General features: G+C 36.5%; 1 protein-coding gene across 1 annotated transcript in view; it reads left to right on the top strand.

Moving 5' to 3' along the window:
* Window positions 1-24258, top strand: part of LOC149802293 (ubiquitin carboxyl-terminal hydrolase 15-like) — a 188644-nt gene that overhangs the window by 143914 nt on the left and 20472 nt on the right. Inside the window, exons 24-30 of the mRNA XM_089956913.1 lie at window positions 3298-3392; window positions 3953-4024; window positions 7671-7793; window positions 9118-9182; window positions 12610-12777; window positions 14174-14244; window positions 19106-19215. Coding sequence (XP_089813039.1) covers window positions 3298-3392; window positions 3953-4024; window positions 7671-7793; window positions 9118-9182; window positions 12610-12777; window positions 14174-14244; window positions 19106-19215 — 704 coding nt within the window. The remainder of the gene's footprint in view (window positions 1-3297; window positions 3393-3952; window positions 4025-7670; window positions 7794-9117; window positions 9183-12609; window positions 12778-14173; window positions 14245-19105; window positions 19216-24258) is intronic.

Raw genomic sequence — 24258 nt, 5'->3', positions numbered from 1 at the left:
TTATTGATAAATTTGCTACCTGGAACCAGGTCTTTGAAAAAGCATTGTCAACACACCAGCCAAGATGCAATTAAATCTGCACTTCAGCACATTCCATTTTCAGTAGATCAGATAATGAAATTATTTATACATTGCCTATACGTTCTTTTGTTTTTGTTCTTGTCTTACATGCATGTACAGTATTCTTTTTCAGTAGTTAATTTCCATCAATAGATGTTTTTACAGAGTATTGCACTGAAGTAAAAGCTGAACTGCACCACTTTCAGTATTAGTATCTTATTTTGAGGCAATACCCAGGGTTTAATGCCATTTTTTAGCACAAGATAGGCAATACATGGCAGCCAGTATAACTGGTGGAGGAAGAACCCTGGAAAACCCTGGAAAGAACCAACGACGAGAAGCTACTGGCAGACTTTCTCATGTACCCATGTTAGCCGAGCCTCAGACTCGAACTCACACAGCCAGAGGTGAGATGGCATTGATCCATAATGGTGAGCACTTTAGATCACTCAGCCACTCAAGGCCCTGCCCACATTGTCATCATCATTTTCAAGTCTGGTAGTCTTTTGAAATTGAAAAGTGGAAGCTTAAGTACATTGCAACTGAAATAAGAGGCTGTGAAATAACAGAAAAAATGGTTGGACAAATAGACTATAATATAGCTAGTGGTCAGTTGATAAACTGAAGGCTGCATAGTACTTGTACTAGTATCAGACCATCAGTCATTATTACCTTCCTGACTTAAGCATTCAGCTTTCAAAGGTCTCGATCTTCCATTAATCTTTATGGTTCACTTCCTTAGTAGTTGCCTAAGCACACAGCAGTCTTGATCAATGAGAAGGTTGCCACATGGTTCTATTGCTAAAATCAAACCTCTTTATGATTTTGTAGACTTGCAGACATGTTAGGACACAGTGTACTAACTTACAAATGATATGGATGGTTATTTTTTTGTACACTTTTTGTGATGTCTTGCTGATGTTTAAAACAGTTTTGATACACCCTTTTGAATTTTTTACTTTGTAGAAAGGTGAATGTGTGCAGCTTGTAGAAATCATAGAGGTTCCTGTATTTTAGTGACATTAGTTTAATGTTATGTCCCTTGCATATTTTACAGAGGAGGTATACACAGTAACTTTTATCCATGCCGAATTCCTTCAAAACAACTTTGATTTCATCTATATATAAAAAATTGAAGACTATAATGGGTCTAATCATGCATTAGTCTGAGGCTTAATATTAGGAACACTTTGGTCAGGTTTGATTTTCATCTTTTTTTGGTCAAATATTTCCAGAGTTACTGCCCTTGTTTGGCTGAAAAGTTTATCCTTGAATCTTAATCCAAAGCTTCATCCATTGTTATTAGGACAGGTTTCTTGGTTGTTAATAGGTCATCTTCTCAGGGTTATTGTATACATGCCGAGTCACCTGGACTGACCAGTAGTATTTTTATTTTGACTACAGTATTTTAATCTTTTAATTTGGCAACAAAAACTCCAAGAAATCACAAATCTGCTGAACATAGGTATTTCAGACTGAAAAAGTATCTATCAAGGATAGGTATTGCAAGTTAAAACAAAATCCACCAAGCATTGATATTTACAGCTAAAACAACATTCAGTAGAATGTTTCCATCAATCAAGTTGTTAGCAACCTAACAACCAATTAAATCATAGTACGCAACATGTGCCCATGCATTTATTGTACACATGTAAGTTGTTTTAATCATCAATATTTCAGTATTGAATAATGTGTTGTGTATAGCAGATTGCAGACAACCTGATATGTATAAAACATTTCTTGAACTACTTGGAAATATAATAATTTTGGTATCATGTTGAAAGCATATGCTAACCAATTCAAAGTAAAATATGCCATCAAAAAAACAGAAACAGGTTTGCAAGTTCAACAGTGCTTGGATATATAAATTTAAATGTGTGAAGCATGTGAAATAACATACAAGAAATTTAATAAAGTGAGTAACTACTATTCACTGTATTTAATTTAATTAGTTTTGGAATGATGTGAACTTTTGCTCTTTAATTTACCGCACGGGTGGCCTAGTGGTTAGAGTGTCCACCTCGGATGTGGAAAGTTGTGGGTTCAATTCCCGGCCAAGTCATACCAAAGACTTTAAAAAATGGAACTAAAAGCTGCCTCGCTTGGCACTCAGCATTAAGAAGCTAGTGTTAGGACTGGTCGGCCTGGTGTCAGGATAATGTGACTGGGTGAGACATCATGCTACATGTCTGTGGCATGATGCCCCAGTGCAAGACATCACTTTAAACTGCCACACTGCAGACATGATAGCGATATGACTGAAAAATTGTTAAAGCTATGTTAAAAATCGACATCACGCACACACACACATGCTCTTTAATTTATTACAAAAATATGTTGTTACTAATCTCCATGATTTGAACTAATCATCCAGATTGTGAACACTGATCCCCCTGATTTGGTCTCAGAATACTTGGCATGTATGTTATTGGAACATTTGTTTGCCGTGAACACATTCTGTTGTTATGCTTTACCTTGACAGTAGTAGGGTTATGTAGTGTTACCCTTGTCTACCCATATTGACATATTGTTCAGCCCAAGTCCACCTGTAGTAGGGATATATAGTGTTAACCATGTCTACCTATAGTGGACATATAGTATCACCCATGTCTACCTGTAGTAGCTGCAAATAGTGTTACCCTTTTCTACCCATATTTTTGTTTGTCCATCAGTTCATTTTACATTCTTTAGTGGGACATACATGTTACATGAATAATAATAATAACAATAATAATAATTATAATAATAATAATAATGTGGACTTACTACAGTGTCTAATCTTTAGAAGCTGTAAGCATTTTACAATGTTAGATAACACAAAAACATACACAATGACAAGATTACAAACCGGATAACACGAAATTTAATAAAACTAAAAAACGCCTGAACAAAAACACAAAAAACCTAATGCCCCTAATAGTTATAGACTGTTTTGTCTAGAAAAACAGTATGAGGCATATTTTTCATATTTTCAGATATTTGTATAGTCCTTAAGAAGAGTTAGACTGCTTTGCAATAAAATAGCAATGAAAGAAAGGCAAATGAACCTGTACTTTTTTGAAATGACAATATTTTACTCTGGAAATCTTAATGTAGAATCAAGCTGAATTATAACTGGAATCAGCCTCGCTTCTATTTGATTTTAGTCTTGAATTCTGAAATGGAACATTTATTCTGACATGTAGGCATCTGTTTATGATCAAGATTTAATGTTGGACATTAATGGTGTTTTTCCAGATGGTGGTCACAGATGTTTACAGCTTCAGATTTCACAAGTTTTTCGCAAGGGATGAATCATTGAGCCACATCATGGACAGAGATGATATATTTATGTGAGTATAAGATGATGGATGGGTGATTCTCATCAAAAGCAACTAGGCTTACGACTATTTCTGCCCAGTAAAAACAGATAAATAAGTTTGATCAGTAATGAATTACTCGCCCCTTCCTCATGTACAATATGTATAGAATGCTCAGCCTATCTCTGCATAAGCAATAAATATCAAGCGGGTGCTTATCATTGATCAAATGAGTGGCTTTGTGAAGTGTTGGTATGTGTTCATCTACTTTTTATTTTCTTCAACAGCCTCATTCCTTATCTACCTAAACAGGCAAGACACAAAGGTTTAGTGTGGGTTTAGACCCAGAAGCATGCAGGTTTGAATCCTGCTAAGATCAAGTTGGGTCAGACAAGTTGTGGTATATCTCAGAAAAGGCATGTTATTCAGATTGCTTTTGCACAATAGAATCTATCATCTGTTGTTGTATTATTCATTGCCTATTAATTATAATTAATCAACATGATGAAGTGTAATAATACCTATAATCCAAAGCAAAATTAGTGATGCAAAAAAAGAATATCTCTAATTTCACAATTTTAATCATTTTGCAGTTATCAAGTACCTATTACCAGTGCTGATGATCCAGACCAATTAATCCTTCCCATCTACCTACGAGAACAGAGGTGCGGACTTAGGCTAGGCCTTTTATCATCCTATTTGTTAATACTATCAAAACATATCCAGTAAATGCTTCCTAAACAAGACACTTTTGGGTAAAAGCTTTCATTTTATAAATGTGGAAGGTATAAAGATGTAAATTATTGATTCAGTATTAGAACAGCATTATTTAAACCAAAATATGTAAAGTTGTGGCGAATTACTTTCATATCATATCATGAAAAATGATATATATGGTCATGTATCAATATGGTCAAAATAGAAGTGAATACAGTAAAAACTGCTATGAGCATCCACCTGTCATTTCTGACCACAATCATAATGCACGGATTGATTTTATTATATAAACTCTCTGTTATGAGCAACCACCTGCTGAATGTGACCAGCGACCGCGATGACTTGGCAAAATATGCATTTTGACACTGCTATAAAAGACCGCATTGCAAAAAACGAGGATAAACTCCACCGACCTTTATTTAATCCCCATAAAACGACCACTCATACCATTCTAAATTGAAAAAATTTTTAAAAAGAAAAGGCTGGCTACCGATGTCTAAATTTATTTTAGCTATGCGTATAGTGTTTTATAATTTTTGTTGTAAACCAGACTAAAGTATATGTAGATTATTTCCTAGTCTGGTTCCCTGCTTTGTATGCTCCCTGTGTTGTTCTCCACTATTTGTGTAGGGGTGAGCAACGCAGGGAGCATAAGAAGCAGGGAACCAGGCTAATTATTCCTGCACTTAGCCTGCTTCCTGGTCTTATCGCAGGACCTGGCATCCCTATGAATGACAGTAGTGCGAGAACAGATATGACTGACCTATATGCAATCAGTTGTAAAAATGACCGCTTGATTATAGTAATGATTCTTCTGACACAAATACAAAAACAAACATAAAAGGAATTTAAAAAAAAAGGATTGTTGCTACCAGTAATAGATGCTACAGTCCATAAACCAGACTAATATACATGTCACGAATTGCCATTGTAGTGCCAAAGTTGACTTAGTGGTCGCATGTATTGTTTGTCTATAGAGGTAATCCATATTGCCAGGGTTTTAGGTTATTATAAAGGAAAACGATTAATTCAGAAACGATTTCATGTGTTTAAATATGTGATCTTCAGAATTAATGTAAATGTGATTTCATGTTTAATAATAGAAGTATATCTTTATTGCTATATAATTTTGTTTTTAGGTGAATGCATACAATATTTTAGCAAGAAATATTAATAAGAATATATGTATAGTCATTGTGGTTATTTTTCTTGAAATTGTTCAAAAACTGGACCTTGGAAACTGGTCTTTTTGTACAAATCTGTCTTGAGAGAACACTTTTTGTTGGCAGAAGGGGCAGTCTCTGGTAACAGGTTTTACTGTATATGTAATATTAATTTAAACCATGAATAGCCAAGTTAAGTTGAGAGTGTTAGTTATTTAGTTTTGCCCGTCACCCCTGCCGGGTTATAGGCCGCCCACAAAAGATCACCAGAGGCTTCTGTCCTGTGACATCCCTTCAAGCTGACTACAGGTGTGACCCATCTTAGTGATGTCCTCCTCAAGGTTGCGTTGCCAGGTGTTTCTTGGTCGTCCCCTTCTCCGCTTGCCTTGAGGGTTCCTTTTCAATGCCTGTCTGGTAATGTTGGTTGGCAGTTTACGTAGGGTTTGTCCTATCCAACCCCACCTTCTCTTCTTGATCTCATCCTCTACCAGAAGCTGGGAGGTTCTCTGCCACAGGCTGGTGTTGCTGATGGTGTCTGGCCAGTGGATCTGGAGAATTCTTCTTAGGCAGCTGTTGATGAAGGTCTGAACCCTCTTTACGGTTGACTTGGTGGTTCTCCAGGTCTCTGCTCCATACAGTAGGACTGACTTCACATTGGAGTTGAACAGTTTGATCTTGGTAGTTAAGGAAATTTCTTCGGAGCTCCAGATGTTCTCGAGCTGTATGAGAGCTGCTCTTGCCTTTTCAATCCTTGCCTTGACATCTGCTTCTGTGCCACCCTGCTGGTTGATATTGCTGCCCAGGTACGTGAAGGACTCCACCTCTTCTAGGGGACTTCCCTGCAGTGTGACTGGGTTGTTACTGGCATAATTGATCTTGAGGATCTTAGTCTGTCTTTGTGGATGTTGAGGCCAACCTGTGCTGATGTGGCTGCCAGTACGTCGGTCTTGTCCAGCATTTGCTGCTGACTATGGTACAAGAGTGCTAGATCATTGGCAAAGTCCAGGTCCTCAAGTTGACTCCACAATGTCCATTGGATCCCATTTCTCTGCCCATTGGTGGACGTCTTCATAATCCAGTCGATGGCAAGAAGGAAGAGAAACGGCAACAGCAAGCAGCCTTGCCTCACTCCAGTCTGCACTAGGATGCTGTCTGTGTGCTGTACTGCATGAATGACTCTGCAGGACATTCTGTTGTAAGAGTTCTTGATCAGGTTCACCAGCTTGGTTGGGATGCCATAGTGGTGAAGAAGTTTCCAGAGTGTCTCTCTATCCATGCTGTCGAATGCCTTCTCATAATATACAAAGTTGATGTAGAGTGAAGAATTCCACTCCAACGATTGTTTGACTATGATGCAAAGAGTAGCTATTTGGTCTGTACATGATCTGTTCTGCCGGAAGCCCGCTTGCCCATCTCGTAACTGTGGGTCAGCGGCCTCCTTCATCCTCTCCAAGAGGGCCCAGTTGAAGACTTTCCCTGGTACTAATAAGAGTGTGATTCCTCTGTAGTTGGAGCAGTTGCTGAGGTCACCTTTCTTTGGGATCTTGATGAGGTGTCCCTCCTTCTAGTCAGTCGGTATTTCTTCTAACTCCCAGATCTTCTCAAAGAGGTGGTATAGCATTTCCACTGAAGCATCTAAGTCTGCTCTGAGGGCTTCTGCTGGGATGCCATCAGGTCCAGCTGCCTTGCTGTTCTTCAGCTGGGTGATGGCTTTCCTGATCTCATCTCAGGTGGGATTGTCACAGCTTATGGGGAGATCTGCGTTGGCTGGGTGGATTGCTTGGGGATTTAGTGGGGCTGGCCTGTTCAACAGTTCTTCAAAATGTTCTGCCCATCTCTTAATTTGGTGTTCTGTACTTGCTATGGTCTTTTCCTGCTTGTCCTTTACGGGTCTCTCTGTTTTCCTGTACTTGCCAGACAGCTTCCTGGTGATGTCATACAGCTTCTTCATGTTTCCACTTCTTGTTGCTTCTTCTGCCTCTGCTGCCATTCCTTCAACATAGTTTCTCTTGTCTATCTTGATACTTATTTTCACTTCTCTGTGGGCAACAGTGTACTCTTTTTGTACCTTTACTTTTTTAGTTCTTGTCCTACTGCTATTTACTGCTGCTTTTTTCTGTTTACACTCCTGGATTTTGCACAGTGTTTCAGCTGAAAAGTTGAGAATGTGGTGTCAATCAAATGCAGATCAACAAGGGTTAGTAAGAGGCAACAAATATTTGTTATCTTAATTACTCTGAGCTGTTAATTTTTAACCAATGTTTAGTTATAGGATTGCAAATTACCAGCAGGTGCTGAAAATTACAGATGAAGTTTTATCGAACAAATAATACAATCTTCCTTAGAAATGGAATATGTAATTGCCATTGCTAAGGTACCAGTGTCTTATGAATGGCTATAATTAGTTATTGTAAGTGTTAAATATTGACAGGAGTAAGAGCAACTACCAGCAGTACCAATCATACCAGCTGTTTGGACAACCTTTGCTGTTGACTGTGCCAAAAAAGATGTGTTCCTATAATCAGCTGTACAACCTAGTTCTCCAGAGATTGCAGTAAGTGTCACTTTTGTGTATGGGGCTCTGGAAAATGTAGCTGTGAAAACAAACAGTTGTTGATGTTGATTACTCAGTAATTTTCAGCCTTGGTTACTTGTCTTACTGCTTTGGACTTTGTAGTGCAATTCAAACCCCTTTAAGCTTAGAACAAAACCAGAAGTGAAGTAAAAATGAGGCTGGAAATCGTGATATGGATTTAAGTGTTCATAACAGTTTTATTAAAAAGGAACATAACACAAATGTCAGTGCATAATTTATGGTAAATATAAATTAAATGTACACTTCATCAATGATATGTACAAGATAAAATGTCACCTTTGAATTGATCATAATGGTCTTGATAACTTCATGCACACTGTTATGTTTAAGGTTAAATTATGAATTACTTTGAGGATATGATAGGTAACTATTTAATGAAGAAAATAATTCCTTTAAGGTAAACTGTCAGTCATTTTATTTCCAGTCTAAGAAGTGCAAGTTTGTCTGTGTAGCTAATAACAGTCTAGTCGGGGAAGAACTCTGGACTAAATTTATTTGACTGGGCAGGAATAAACAAGGCTAGATTTTCTTCTGTGAGCATGGATAGACTAGGGACTGTATTTACTTGTGTTTGCAGGAATAGACTAGGGACTAGATTTTCTTATCTGGGCAGGAATAGACTAGGGACTAGATTTTCTCATGGGCAGGGATAGACTAGGACTACATTTACTTAGACTAGATTTACTTGTGTGGGCAGGGATAGACTAGGGACTAGATTTACTTGTGTTGACATGGATAGACTAGGGACTAGATTTTCTGCTGTGGGCAGGAGTAGATTTGGGACTTAAATCTGTCAGGGCAGGGTTTGCATTAGAGACTAGGGACTAGATATTCTTGTGTCAGCAGAGATAGACTAGGGACTAGATTTTCTTGTGTCAGCAGAGATAGACTAGGGACTAGATTTTTTTATGTCAGTAGAGATAGACTTGGGACTAGATTTTCTTCTGTGGCAGGAATAGACTAGAGACTAGATTATCTTGTGTATGCCTGGCTTAATTGTGAACAGCATATGTCCTGGTCTGCAAGCGCATCATAGACCAACATATCTGATAATTCTTGTGCTTTCATCATATGGCTAAAAGTGACAGTTTTTGTGGTACTTTATTTTTGTCTTAATTTGGTCATTATGGGATAAAGCTTTACCTTTAGTGTTTAATTTGATGCATTGAAAAATCTATGAAAATATTAAACTTTTTTTTCTGGGAGTCCTTTGGAATAAGCTGGGCTCTTGTTCATACTATCTTTTCACAAGAGGCATATAATGTACTACATACATCTACAGGAGATTTGTGCATGTGCCTCCAGAGACAGACAGATGGTGGATCAATGAGAAGACAGCTACCCCAGGTAAGCATAATGCCATAGCAAAAATGTCAAACTCTGCAGAGACAATGATGGGAGAGGAAATAGATATCTGGGGTAATCACTTTGCAGCATAACTGTACACAAAGTTTGTTGGATTTCACACAAATTTTAATAGTATTTGGCTTTATGAACTTGATTTGTAGCATTCCACAACATCGTTTACAATAGTTATGACTCCTGAGTGTCTGTCCACATGACTGTCTGCATTAAGATTTCATGCAAGTTTGGCAGACAGCTTTATGTTGATGATTTCTTAAATGATTTTGAGTTAAACAATTCCAAGACATCATTTATATGACTTGTGGCTCTGATTGCTTGTTCTCTCCACCATTGGTTTGATGGATTTGAAACAAATTTGACATGTAGCTTAATGTTAGAGAGACTTGGAGTGAGTTTAGTTGTTAGCACACCACATTATGGTTTAGAAGAGTTACAGCCCCTGATTGTTTTTTTCCTCCCGATTTTTTTTAGTTTCTGCAGTATTACTTTACCAAGGATCAACCTATTTCACAACTTTATATAATGAGACCTGGATGAGTTTTATTTCCAGTGTTGTATTATATCATTTAGACGAGTTGTACAGGGCTCACACTAGTGTCTAAAATTTTGGAGACAGTTTTGTTACCAAAATCCCCCTGAAAGTGTCACCAATTCATTTTGAATTTCAACACACCTTGGAGCTAAATTTTACTCCTTGTTGTATAGGAAAAGTTGTTCCTTTTTTCCAATCTTCAAATAGAAGGTTGCTTCTGCTTGTCACTTCCTGTGCCAACAGCATCACTGACATGAGACAAATTAAAAATTTTAGAACACAAAAGTTATCAGTTTTTCCTTTTAGAAGTGCTGACAGCAAACCATTTATTTTTCTTGGACCCGGGCCACAGTTTGAGAATTAATTTACTAATTTATGTGAAATCTCGATATTTAATGAGGGGTCATGCTGAATTTTGGATTGAGTGACTTCTTCTTTAAGTGGGACAGAGGGATGTCTAAACAGGAAGAAGCAAGATAGAGGTCAGATTGTCTAATGACAAGAAAAATGTATCATGGTGTTTTCCTGCTCAGTAAGTCAAATAATATAACAATACACAAGATACTCATGAAACTTGAAGAAAATATAAGAAACTTTGAAGTTGAAAAACTGCTGCATAACTTTATGAAAAGTATTAGATTTAACCTTGGATACAGGTAACCATTGTTACCAGTTGGTGAAGTTAAATTTGGTCATTGCAATATGTTTTCAGGTGAAATACTGGATAAAATCATTAATTTCTTAATAGTTTTTAGTCTCAAAACTTTAAAGAGAGAATGTTTGATTTTAGGGCTGGAAGACTTTGGGATGTTTCTTGTTGTTTTGTGCCTTCGAACATAGTTTTTTAATCAAGAAGCACACAACTGTTTTTGACAAAAGTATCAAAGTTTCCTTGTTGAAAGTGAAGTTTGTGAGTATATGCATAATGTTTTGGAGGTGAGCTTAACTACTTGGTGTTAGTTAAATTTCATGGACAGTGCCAATTAGTCCCAAATTGCCCAATAATTAAGCAGTATACAAAACTGCATACATGTGTTGTTCTGAATTGGTGAAAAGAACAAGTTTGATATGGCATTGGGATATGTCAAGGCAGCGAGGCCAATAGCAGCCAGGCCAATATGTATTCATAAGTCATAAGCCATATCAAACAAGTTATTTACCCTGACTCAGAAACACAAATGTGGTTTTGTATTTATTATATACCCCCTTTTTCATGCTTTGTAAATATGTTTACGTTTACTGTATGAATGAAATTCCAAACAAATTGGGTTTATAAAAGTTTGTTTCAAAGTGTCTAAAAAAAGCTGCACATGAACATTAAAGAAGACACCCAAGTACGAATCTGAGTTTGTGATACAGGAAGACAGACTAAAAAGCTATATCAAATGCCAGATCATGCATGTAATATTAAATGGTTATGTAATAAAGTCCATTATCATCATGTGACCAAAATCAGAACATTTCTCACTAAACTTGAATATTTGTTACTAAAATTAGAAGGAAAAAAGCCCCAAATATATTTGCAATGATGGTGACTGAACACGTAAACACTGGTTATGGACTCTCATCCTTCCTTTAGCTTGCAGCAATATTTATCAAGGATTGTTGGATTTTTTCAGGTTTATACTGATGAGAACTTGAATGAATGCAATTTCCAGAGTTCAGCATTATTATTTAGAAGAGTTATATGTCCACTGATTGTCCATTCTTCTGACTTTGGTTTCCACAGCATAACCGTACCTAGGAATATTGGATTTAAATCAGTTGTGGTATGCACTTTCATAACGATGAGAGGAACTTAAATAATTTGGATTTCCAACATTATATGCCATCATTTAGAGGAATTATATCCCCCTCGAATTCCCATGCTCTTAACTTTGGTTACCCAAGACAAATTGCTGTTAAAAATTGTGCAGTGCAGATCATAGCTACATGGGCCATTAATGATACACTTATTGCTAGCAGCAGTAGACCTTAATGATATACTCATTGCTAGTAGCACTAGACCATAATGATATGCTCATTGCTAGTAGCACAGGACCTTAATGATACACTCATTGCTAGTATCACTAGTCCTTAATGATACACTCATTGCTAGTATCACTAGTCCTTAATTATACACTCATTGCTAGTATCACTAGTCCTTAATGATACACTCATTGCTAGTATCACTAGTCCTTAATTATACACTCATTGCTAGTAGCACTAGTCCTTAATGATACACTCATTGCTAGTATCACTAGTCCTTAATTATACACTCATTGCTAGTATCACTAGTCCTTAATGATACACTCATTGCTAGTATCACTAGTCCTTAATGATACACTCATTGCTAGTATCACTAGTCCTTAATGATACACTCATTGCTAGTATCACTAGTCCTTAATGATACACTCATTGCTAGTATCACTAGTCCTTAATTATACACTCATTGCTAGTATCACTAGTCCTTAATGATACACTCATTGCTAGTATCACTAGTCCTTAATGATACACTCATTGCTAGTATCACTAGTCCTTAATGATACACTCATTGCTAGTATCACTAGTCCTTAATGATACACTCATTGCTAGTATCACTAGTCCTTAATGATACACTCATTGCTAGTATCACTAGTCCTTAATTATACACTCATTGCTAGTATCACTAGTCCTTAATGATACACTCATTGCTAGTATCACTAGTCCTTAATTATACACTCATTGCTAGTAGCACTAGACCTTAATGATACACTCATTGCTAGTAGCACTATATTAGGGCATATTTTGGGAACTTTGTTTTTCTTTATTTCTTATACTAAAAATAAGTTCATTGTTGAACATGGAATTTAAATTAGTTTTTGTTGGATGGTGCAGATATCATTGTTCTTCTTTCAGATGATCACTCCGATACCATTAGCAGATCTGATCAAACTTCAGAGAACTGCATTAGAACAGACAATTCCAAACCGCCACGGTTATTCAAATTTACTCTTGTTAATTCCTATGGAAATGCTGATATGGATTACAAATTGAATGATGATGGAAAGCCATTGAAATTAAACAGTAAGAATTGCATTTGTTCTGACCTTTCTAACATTGTGTTATGAAGAAATGTCTTGCAAAAGTAAAAATAATGTCTTACATTTAGTCAGGCTACAGTGTAGTTTTTTCTGCTTACAGTTTGCTTTATAAATTCACCCTAGCATGAGATACCACCTTTCACCCTAATATTAAAGCAACTTCAATACTAATTAATTTCCAGGGTCTGTTTTGTATGCTGCCAATCAAACATAAAGTTTAGCATGTCATGAAGTTTAACATATGCAGTTATATGTTTTACTCATTGAAGATTCATTTAGAATTGGGCAAAACATTTGTATTGCTCTCTATAGTATTTGATGTATTATTGGAGCTCCACAATTCTTGCATCTGCTTTGCTTTTGTCTCAACCAGTGTCATCAACAGTGTTAGATTTTTGCATTAAAGTTATATGTTAATATTTTTGTAAGTCAGATAGTTGTGTGGGATACATCAGCATATGGCACTGGTGAGAAACTGCATTCACTGTTCTCTGAAGAAACTGCAACATTGCTATCCTAGCAAATGTGAGAATCACAGATTTCCACCTTGATTTTGGCTTGGTAAAATTTTCATTTTCTCCTTGTCTATGGCATTGATATCCATTCTCTTTATACCAATTGTAACAAAGTGTATGTTGTTGCTATAATTAGTAACCAAGTATAGATTGACTGAGCTTTCACATCAGTTGTATATATCAAGGGAAGCAAGACAAATTTATTATAGCAGTTCACTTGAGTATTGTTCCACTGATGGTAATACATGTACTTGAAACAATAGTAGAAATGCTGTTAAAAGGAAATTAATATTTCTTACATAATGTTTCAGATCTTAATAGAAATGTTCTACAGACATATACAAAAAGAAAATTAAGAAAGATTATTGGTAGCAGTTTGTTTATGATTTCGTGCAAATTAGAATCACTTCAACTCTCTAAACCATGTGTTCTCCATATGTTGATGATATTAATGCATGTTTTTTAAACCAAAACTTTTGTTCCTTAAATAATAGGCATACAAATGGTTTATTACCCCATTTGTTTGTTTAAATTAGGAAATAGTTTGAAGTGTAATGTTGGAAGTTTCATGGGTACTTTTATTATTTTTATGTTAGGAAATAATTGGGAAATAACAAGTTGATTTGAATAGACTGATCAATTCAAATCTCTGCAATTTTTATTATCACTAAAATGTATATTTTAAAAAAAAATGAAACAGAGGTACAAATTTGTTGGTTACTGTAGACACATTACCATTCTGGAAAGCCTGGAGAAGATACATAGTTGAACTTTGCCTTCATGATATGTTTGTCTTGTTACAGTACTGGGTTTTTATGCATTAGGTTATACATGGAACTTGAAGAATTTTGTTGTTACTTTCAGGTCGATCGTATGTTGCATTGGATTGGCACCCAATAGCTAGAAAAAGATTTTACAATGAAGGTGCAGCAGAGGTAATTTACCACAACCTCTATGTATGGTCAGATTAGAAATACTTACATCTTGTATCCCACATTCCAGAACTTTACATGAATTCCAATAATGTTAAATTTTGAATTGTCACCTTGCAAGAAAGGAAGACTGTAGGGTGCGTATGACTTGTTTGCATATGCTTTTCATCTAAAGATCAATAGAACACCCATTCACTTAGGCAGGATAGGAAAATCTTACCTAAGGCAGTATTCCCGTTCACACAAATATGTATTTGAATCATTCATTGACAGCATTTCGCACATACAACACATCAACCTGATACATGCAGAGCAGTGTTCCCATTCACACAAATATGTATTTGAATCATTCATTGACAGCACTTCGCACATACAACAACACATCAACCTGATACATGCAGAGCAGTGTTCCCATTCACACAAATATGTATTTAAATCATTCATTACCAGCACTTCGCACATACAAAACATCAACCTGATACATGCAGAGCAGTGTTCCCATTCACACAAATATGTATTTGAATCATTCATTGACAGCACTTCGCACATACAACAACACATCAACCTGATACATGCAGAGCAGTGTTCCCATTCACACAAATATGTATTTGAATCATTCATTGACAGCACTTCGCACATACAACAACACATCAACCTGATACATGCAGAGCAGTGTTCCCATTCACACAAATATGTATTTAAATCATTCATTACCAGCACTTCGCACATACAAAACATCAACCTGTGACATGCAGAGCAGTGTTCCCATTCACACAGATATGTATTTGAATCATTCATTAGCATCATTTCGCACATACAACACATCAACCTGTGACATGCAGAGCAGTGTTCCCATTCACACAAATATGTATTTAAATCATTCATTACCAGCACTTCGCACATACAACACATCAATCTGATACATGCAGAGCAGTGTTCCCATTCACACAAATATGTATTTGAATCATTCATTAACACATTAACCCCTGGCGACGAGTATACTCGTCGTACTTTACACCCCTGATCTCCCGCGAGCCTCGCTAAAGTGGCTGAGTTTGCATAGCTTGTCTCCCGAGCGCAGAGTTTAAGAGGCAGTATTTAGCAAGGCCTTTCTCCCGCACGACGAGTTAACTCGGCGCAAACCATTGGTTGATTTAAAGCCAATTCCCACTAATGCAGGCAGTTTAACCAATCAAATTTTAGCTTGCATAGATAGAGCGCACATTGCTGAACAGCGGGAAATTTTTTTCACTTTGATATCAGTTGATTTAGTGAAAATATTTCGATTTTAAATTGATGCAAATTGATGAGAATCAGCCTCTAGGAGCAGACTTTTACTTGACGGATTCTGATGGAGAATTTTCTGGATTTTAATCAGACGAGATTGATAGTGACATCGAAAAAGCTGCTGAAAATAACAGCGGTAGTGACGAAAATGAGAATGTTGAAGAAGAAGAAAATGAAAGTAGAGCTGATCGATGATCGTAAATGATAAAACACACATTGACAAGAGGCTATACCAAGGACCAGCAACGGATTTAGACCCTGATGCAAATGCATTTGATTTCGTGGAGCTTCTTTTTCTTTTGAATAATCATTAAATAAATGTTTGGGAAATATACGTTGTTAACATGAGTGTTCATAGTTCAAGGTTTGTTAAGTGTTTTATTAGTTTTAAAAATTTCCAGTGAGAGTTCTTAGGAAGAAAGGTAAGTAAAGAGCAAGTAAAATATGCCCATTTGTGTACAGTATTCACAGGATGTTTAGTTTACAAGAGACGACAAGTGGAATTTTTGTGTACATAAAATATAATTATTTCATGTGTTGATAGTGTTAATAATTCTTTGTGAATTCATAATGGATTTTATGGATTATTTACGGCAAGAGAAGCAAATTGGCAAGTACATCATTTGTTTTCACCATCATGCATTAGTTATATTTCTGCATGTAGCGTGAAATTTATACCATTATGTATGTAAGTTTATTGAGAACTGCCGTGCCAAATTTCAGCTGAATTAAATGAATACAAATAAAATAATAACAATTTTATTGCAAGTAGCCCCCTCTATAAAAATCTGCAATCCAATTGCTGTCAGCTAGTCTCAGGGATACAGGCACTGGAAAGGCTAACACTGCTCTAGGTGATCTCTGCAAGTATGCTTCAGGGGACTGCCTAGCTGTTTGGCTCAGGGGTTAATGTGTTAACAGTACTTTACACATACAACACATCAACCTGATACATGCAGAGCAGTGTTCCCATTCACACAGATATGTATTTGAATCATTCATTAGCATCATTTCGCACATACAACACATCAACCTGATACATGCAGAGCAGTGTTCCCATTCACACAAATATGTATTTAAATCATTCATTAACAGCACTTCGCACATACAACCCATCAACCTGATACATGCAGTTTATATACAGACAAAGAAGCAGGGTGTATGGACTAAATTAAGTCTAACTATATTTGCAGCTTTGTATAGTATTACACAATTTCTACAAACGTTCTTATGATAACAAGGAAAACCTGATCAAACAGAAATGATTTGTTCAATTTTTATGATGCACATATATGATAAACACTTTTATTTTTTACTATATTGGCCATGAGGAGTAGACTGGCTTCTTGGTTCTACTTTATTATTATACGATGATTTTTTATTTATTTGCAGATTTAATTTGTTTTAATTATTTTGTTATACTGCAGTGCAATGATACTGTTTCATTGTCTTCATGATGTGCACCCACAATATTTGTAATGTAATCCATTTTAGCAACTAAGGGGTATGAAAACCCACAGCCTGAGAGAGAAGTAGGAATGCTTGCCTCTGTGTACATTAATTTTTAGCCTTGACATCACGCAAACATCATCAGAGACATATTTAGTGTAAAATAGGAATTTTGACGATATGATATTATTGACATGATGTAGTGCCTTTGATTTGATATCCACCTTTTGGTCAGATTATTTTAGCACAGGATAAATGTTTTGGGGATGTTCTGTTTGACCCTCCACAAAGAAACAAAAAAAAAGAATTACATAGTTGGTCATTGAGGTGTTGCACTAATCACAGTCAGTACACTTTACATACATTGTGTGCAGATTAATAGCTTTTATATTACAACATGTTAACATATCACTTTATGTGATTATGATTGATCCAAAAAAGACCATGTAATTCTTACACAGTAATCTCTTTACTGATTGGCTGTGATTTTGGGAAAATTTTCTTTTCCTCACCTTCTGGAACTTTTTGTTTTCACTAATACTATCAACATTTTGGTGACCACTTTCTGAATCGATTGCTCAAAGGGAATTGGGGAAAAAGTGATGTCCTTCTAAATATGGCAAATTTACCCCACAGGGGCTCATTAAGCCATATATTGACTATCATGGGATACAAATTAGACTTAAACTCTAAACAGGAACAACAAAACAAATAAAACCAAGGGATTTTGTCAATTGATAGCATGCATGGGGAGGGATATGCGGTAATCCTGTAACATGGAATCCACCCTATATATAAGATAGGTTTAAATGTTAATGTCTAGAAGCAAAATAAACTCATCTTTGTTCATAGAAGAATGTGGACTCATGCTGGCCTCCCAACTAACAGAACATTAGGCCTATAAAGCCACAGCATTTTTACATGGTAAAATACCAGTAGGTCAAATGATCTAATGTCTCTTATGTGATGCAATTCTGACTGTCTCCTGTTCTAAATCAACTAATTCAAATATCTAGTCACAAGTACATTACAGTAAATTTGGAACTTCATCCAATAATAATCCATTCACATCCAACAACTTCCAGTACTGAAAGTGACATGCCTTAGGTATCAACATTGTTATATTGATCATCTAACCTAAATGAATCAAAACTATGTCATATGAAACAGAATTTCCAGGCACAGTCTGTGTTGAAAAAGAATGTTCTCTGAGTCAAGATTTATTTTTTATATTACTGCACACAAAAAAATGATGAGTTTGAGACTATATTTTATGCACAACAACTGAAAGATGCAGTATCTGTATAAGAATGAATGAAGTTATTTTATCTTCTTTCTCTCTATTTCCATTAGAAGAAAAACTATATGACAAACATAATCTCAAATGGATAATGATTTAATATTAAATTTATGAACCTTGCTGAATAATGTCCATCTTTTGTTTGCCAAGGCTTACAAATGCTGGACATTATTAAACCTATTTCATAAATTCAGTATTAAATAATTACCCATTTGAGATCCAATATAGAGAGAGAGAATTATAAATATACACCAGACAGAATAGAAAGTGCTATCATCGGATTCCTATAGAAGAATGCTTGATAATAGTAGGCATAATTATAATATATATATATATTGTTTTCACCATCCTGTTATTTTCTTTATCAGAATCAGTAAGTTTCCTATTGTTGGTCATCACAAATTCTGATCAAATTATTTTAGTCATGAGCTTGTATAACTTTGGCAGTAGTTGATGATACATTACATAACAGAAGTATCAGAGTGTGGTTCTTCCTTCTTTTTCATCCATTTGTCAATATTTGAAATCTGAATAGGAAACATTTCTCTTCATTCACATCAGTAAACTTTGTAATGTTAATGTGTAAATAAGAGCAACTTTGGTTTAAAGCTCTTGTATTTGTCAATGTTATCTGATTTTCATTTGTTTTTGATTTTATATATTCAAGCTTTTGAGGAAATTAATGAAACTGGTGACATTACATTTGATTTTACATTGGAATAGATGTTGTATTTGAATAAAATACTATACACATAATTTATTGGACATACTATTTAAAAATTGAAAAAAATTACATCAATGCATAATTTATCATTTATTATTTTTTAGGGTTTCATTCAGCACGAGACAATGAAAATGAAGAAGAAACAGGAGGTGCAATTACACGAATGTTTTAAACTTTTCACAAAAACTGAGAAACTGGGGGAGAAAAATCTTTGGTAAGTGTAATATAGTCAGCTTTCAAACAGTTAGATGTACAGTAAGTTTCTGATTGTCTTCTTTGCTGTAAATGGTGCAATAGGTGGGTTCTTCTTCAGATATGTTACCCAATCATAATGCCTTGGGAGAACTACCACTACCTCACAAATCCAGCTCTTCCAAATACTACTTTTAGCTAAAGTTAGCTAAAAGTTGTTTGCCGACCTATATTTTAGTCAGCCAGAGTGATCTACAAGAACCTGTCAGTTACTACTTCCACACATGCCAAGAAGCACACTCTTGTGGAAGATTTCCCACCACAAGTTGGAGTTTTTTTTCAATTCTAAGAAAAGAATACTCCATCTATATTTCCAACTTTTTCTCTTTCTATCGTGACAAAGTATTGCCTTTACAAGTTCCTAACACTTTGTTGCCATCACACATTTAGGTACTTGCATAGGGAGCCTAAGCGACTATAATTATTTTGTACAGGCAAGTCTCTAGCACTTATAAAACTCTTATATATGTGTAATTCTATTACAAACATGTACATATCAGTGAGTTTATATTCCAAGGTATTCATAGAGTCCGGGCACCAACTTCAATGTTTTTACTTGGATGGGAAGTCTCTGGGCCTTTTTTCCCTACAAGTATTGGTTTATAATCGATACTGTCTCACCTACTGTGTACACCTCTATAACAGTGCCTCAGTTGCCTTTTTCGTGCAGGGTTTTTTGTTTGTAATATAGACACTCATGTATATTTCTGTATTTCTTCCTGAATGGTCAGACAAATACAGGTCAGCTCTCTGTACATGGTTTATTCAGTGGCAGCCTGTGCATGCATGTTTTGTAGGTTACACTTGAACCATGTTTATATACATAAACTTTAAATCATATTTACTGAGCAGTTGCTCGCATATGTATCCTATGCGACTTCATAAGTTAGGTTCAGGCTATATTATTTATATGTGTACATGTCTTTATGCTCTTAAGAAATGCCTTATATATGTATAATTCCATCTTTTCTGGTACATGTATGTCAGTTTTATTTAGCCTGGAATGCCATGCTTCAATGATTCTACCTGTGTAAACCATCCTTGACCTTATCTACAGGTATCATTGTAATTGAGATTGTCTGTTATCACTTTTTCCCAGTAACCATCATTTGGTATAGTTCTGCACCCACACGGTACTTAAACATCACATATGCAGGTCCCCGTCCAGCTGGTATTGTTGTTATATTTTACCAGTATGCTTCATTGCTTTATTAGACTGTCTGTTGTCAATTTCTGGGTCACCCTTTTAATGATTTAGCTCTGCATGGATATTGCGTTCTAAAGACAGGTACAGCGCTTCAGTTTTATACGTTGTTTCCATTTTGTCTTCCATATTAGAACTATGGGCAAAGCACAAACAACACACAGCTCAAGATGAAGACATCACAGTCTGCATACTGTCTCCTTCAGTGTGGTGTGAAACTGTATGGGGACAAGGGAGATAATTCAACTTACCCTGCAGCCTCGAAGCACCAGACATTGACGTGATCTGAAACAGCTCTGGCACCCACAGCACCAACACAGGATGGACTCAGCATTTTTAACTTCCTCTTCCTTGCCTCCTTGGTGTCTAACCTGATTCCTCTTGCGGAACAATAAAGGACAGAGTTAACAAACAGCTAAGTTCCATCTCATTCAACAGATATACAGGGAGGTCACACATGGATCAAATTTTCAAAAACCCATCCCAACTGATGATCCTAGTGATATTCTTCTCATACGTTGGGCCTATTTCTGTTGCAACCAGCCTAGGTCATTTCCTAGGGATCACAAAGGGCCTAATATCATTATTTTGGGCTCAATCAATAACAGTCTGGCTTCCAGTATGTTGAACCAGACTTTTGCAGACATTATACATGTCTACCCCTCATACCACCTCAAGACACTCATTTCACACAATGCCACAAATAGTTCCCCATGCTTCAACAGATGTCGCTGTGCAATTTCTCTCCACTCTGACATGAGAAGAAACTCTTTAGTCAGCAACTATCTTGAAGTCATTGTTTCTAATTCAGGGCGTCCAATGAGTATAGTGAGCATCACTCTTTGCCAGCTAAGTCTCAAGCATTACAGGGGACTTTAGCCTCACCTGACACAACCACTTGCTTGTTCTCCAGTACTGTCATCTATTCTACACTCTCTGATTGCACAGGAAGATTCAGCCTTCCGAGCCTCCATTCAGGACATTCTCTGCCCTTTAATATTGTTCTCCTCCTTCCACTCCATCAGCAACCTGGACCAGAGCTCTAGCATCTGTTGATCTTCCAGTGGAATGGAGGAGTCTGACTTCCGCAACCTGGGAGAGTTACAGATGTTCTGACCCACCTTCATCATCAGTTCGTTAGCAGTCTTTCATGCGGTAGTCCAAACAGTTGACATTGATATCACTGCTTTGGAAATGACACAGCCAGACACTGTAAATACGGACCACATGACCTTTGAATGACAGTTAATGTGCAACATCATTGCCGTGACTTCGTTGTTTAACTTTCACCTTTATGTTTATCTCCTGACAGATGGAATATAGCTTATCTTCTCCCACGCCAAACACCTCCTGGAATTTCTTGGGAGTCAGTCTCTAGAATGGCCTGTGTACTAAACACCTTTGGCCAATTCTAAAATCACAGCTGCAAGTACAAATGGTGGAATGCCCTCTGCCAGCACTTTCCTGGCCAAGTTAATAGCACAGCATTTGTCCTCTTACCTTCTGTTTAACATCTGGATGGATGAAGACTGCAAACAAGTCATCATATAGACATATTCTCTCCCATCTCCTACAACCACAGCGTAGATACAGGGAGTATATGGGAAATCAACAAAGGGACCCAAAGGCCACTCATAGGACATAAACCTTTCAAAACCTTCCTATTGAAGCTCCAGCCAGCAAAAGTCAGTTTTCACATACCAAAGCAGATATAACACCAAGAGGGTCCTATCATTCATTTCACACTTTTCTTGGTCCCAACGGCAAACAACATTATGTCTGGTCATCAGCCTAAGCACCCTCAATCCATTCACCATGCCCCTTGGTTCCCACTGGAAACACCACGCCATTTGAATGCTATCAATGAGGGAGACTTTGCCATCATTGTGGACTTATATGGCTCATATCTTCATGTGTCTATTAACAAAGCTCCCAGGATGGCAGATCTCCAGCAGAAGGCATGGTATGTTCATGGAACTTGGTCAGGGTGTTTGTTCCATCACTATGAACCACCCCGGAATAACATAGGTCACAGTGGTATAGTTTCTGTTTAAACCAAATGTTGATTCCAGTGAACAGGATTGCTTGATTTGAGCATTTCTTTACCTTGCATCCACAAAAATATCCATGAAGTTTGGGAGACAATATGTAAAACCAGCTATACTACAGCACATTTCAATAATGTTTGTGCAAATCCATAATGAAAATGAAATAGAATTATCACCAGATTTAATGCTGATAACTTCATCCTCTGAAAAGTGATATTGGACACAGTGATCTTCTTTTTGTACATTAATGTATTGGTGGATTACAGTCAACCCAGTGTAAATATATATCTCATTGGCAAGTATTCAGGTTTAGGTAATTATGCTGTATTTATGGAACTTGATCCGAATGTTCTTTACTTCATGATAAACTGCTGCAGTGAAATTTGGTCTCAGTGACCTTTTTACTTGCACTAATAATTTTGTTACTGACAGGTTGACCCAGTGTAAACCTTTTTTGTCTTGGCAAATCTAATATAGAAGGCATGGTATCTGAATTAAGCTTTGGTCAGGCTGTTCCTTGCATCTTTGAGACACCACCAAATCTTCAAAAAGTAGGTAACAGTGACACACATTTCTTAAACCACATTGTGTGCAGGATATTTCCCAGCATTAATCAAACACCAGTGTACAGGTGAACTCTGTTGTCTCTTTAATTTCTTGTTTAAGTTTTATTGCCCCTTTGTTGAACAGTATTTAAAAGGGTATATTATGTTACACTTGTCCAACTGTATTTGGAAGGGCATATTGGGTTACACTTGTCCAACTGTATTTGGAAGGGCATATTGGGTTACACTTGTCCAACTGTATTTGGAAGGGCATATTGTGCTGCACTTGTCCAACTGTATTTGGAAGGGTATATTGTGTTACACTTGTCCAACTGTATTTGGAAGGGCATATTGTGTTGCACTTGTCCAACTGTATTTGGAAGGGCATATTGTGTTACACTTGTCCAACTGTATTTGGAATGGCATATTGTGTTACACTTGTCCAACTGTATTTGGAAGGGCATATTGGGTTACACTTGTCCAACTGTATTTGGAAGGGCATATTGGGTTACACTTGTCCAACTGTATTTGGAAGGGCATATTGTGCTGCACTTGTCCAACTGTATTTGGAATGGCATATTGTGTTACACTTGTCCACCTGTATTTGGAAGGGCATATTGTGTTGTGCTTGTCCAACTGTATTTGGAAGGGCATATTGTGTTGCACTTGTCTAATTATAGTTGGAAAGATCATATCATCTTACACTTGTCCACCTGTATTTGGAAGGGCATATTGTGTTACACATTTCCAACTGTTTTTGACAGGCATACTGTGTCACACTTGTCCAACTTTACTTGGAAGGGGCATATCGTTACACATTTGTCCAGCTGTACTTGGAAGGGACATTATCTTACACTTGTCCAACTGTAGTTGAAAGGGGCATGTTGTGTTACACTTGTCCAATTATAGTTGGAAAGATCATATCATCTTACACTTGTCCACCTGTACTTGGAAGGGACATTCTGTGTTAAATTTGTCTATCTGTACTTAGAAGGGACATATTGTGTTACACTTGCCCAACTATCTTTCCATTCATTCATCAGTATGTTCATCTACCTGATTAAGTTTTACATTTAGGACAATGTAGAGGGACAATAATTGCATGCATGCATTAATTTACATTTGATTGGGGTATGACTCCTGATTTGCTTACTTTGTTCTGGTTTCTTGAACCAGAGTTTTATCAATGATGCCATATTTAGCAGAGT

Source organism: Sinohyriopsis cumingii, chromosome 4, assembly GCF_028554795.1.
Source record: "Sinohyriopsis cumingii isolate HCF-2022 chromosome 4, ASM2855479v2, whole genome shotgun sequence".
NCBI lineage: Eukaryota > Metazoa > Mollusca > Bivalvia > Unionida > Unionidae > Sinohyriopsis > Sinohyriopsis cumingii.
The sequence above is the reverse complement of the archived record's forward strand: the minus strand, read 5'-3'. Positions and strand labels throughout refer to the sequence as shown.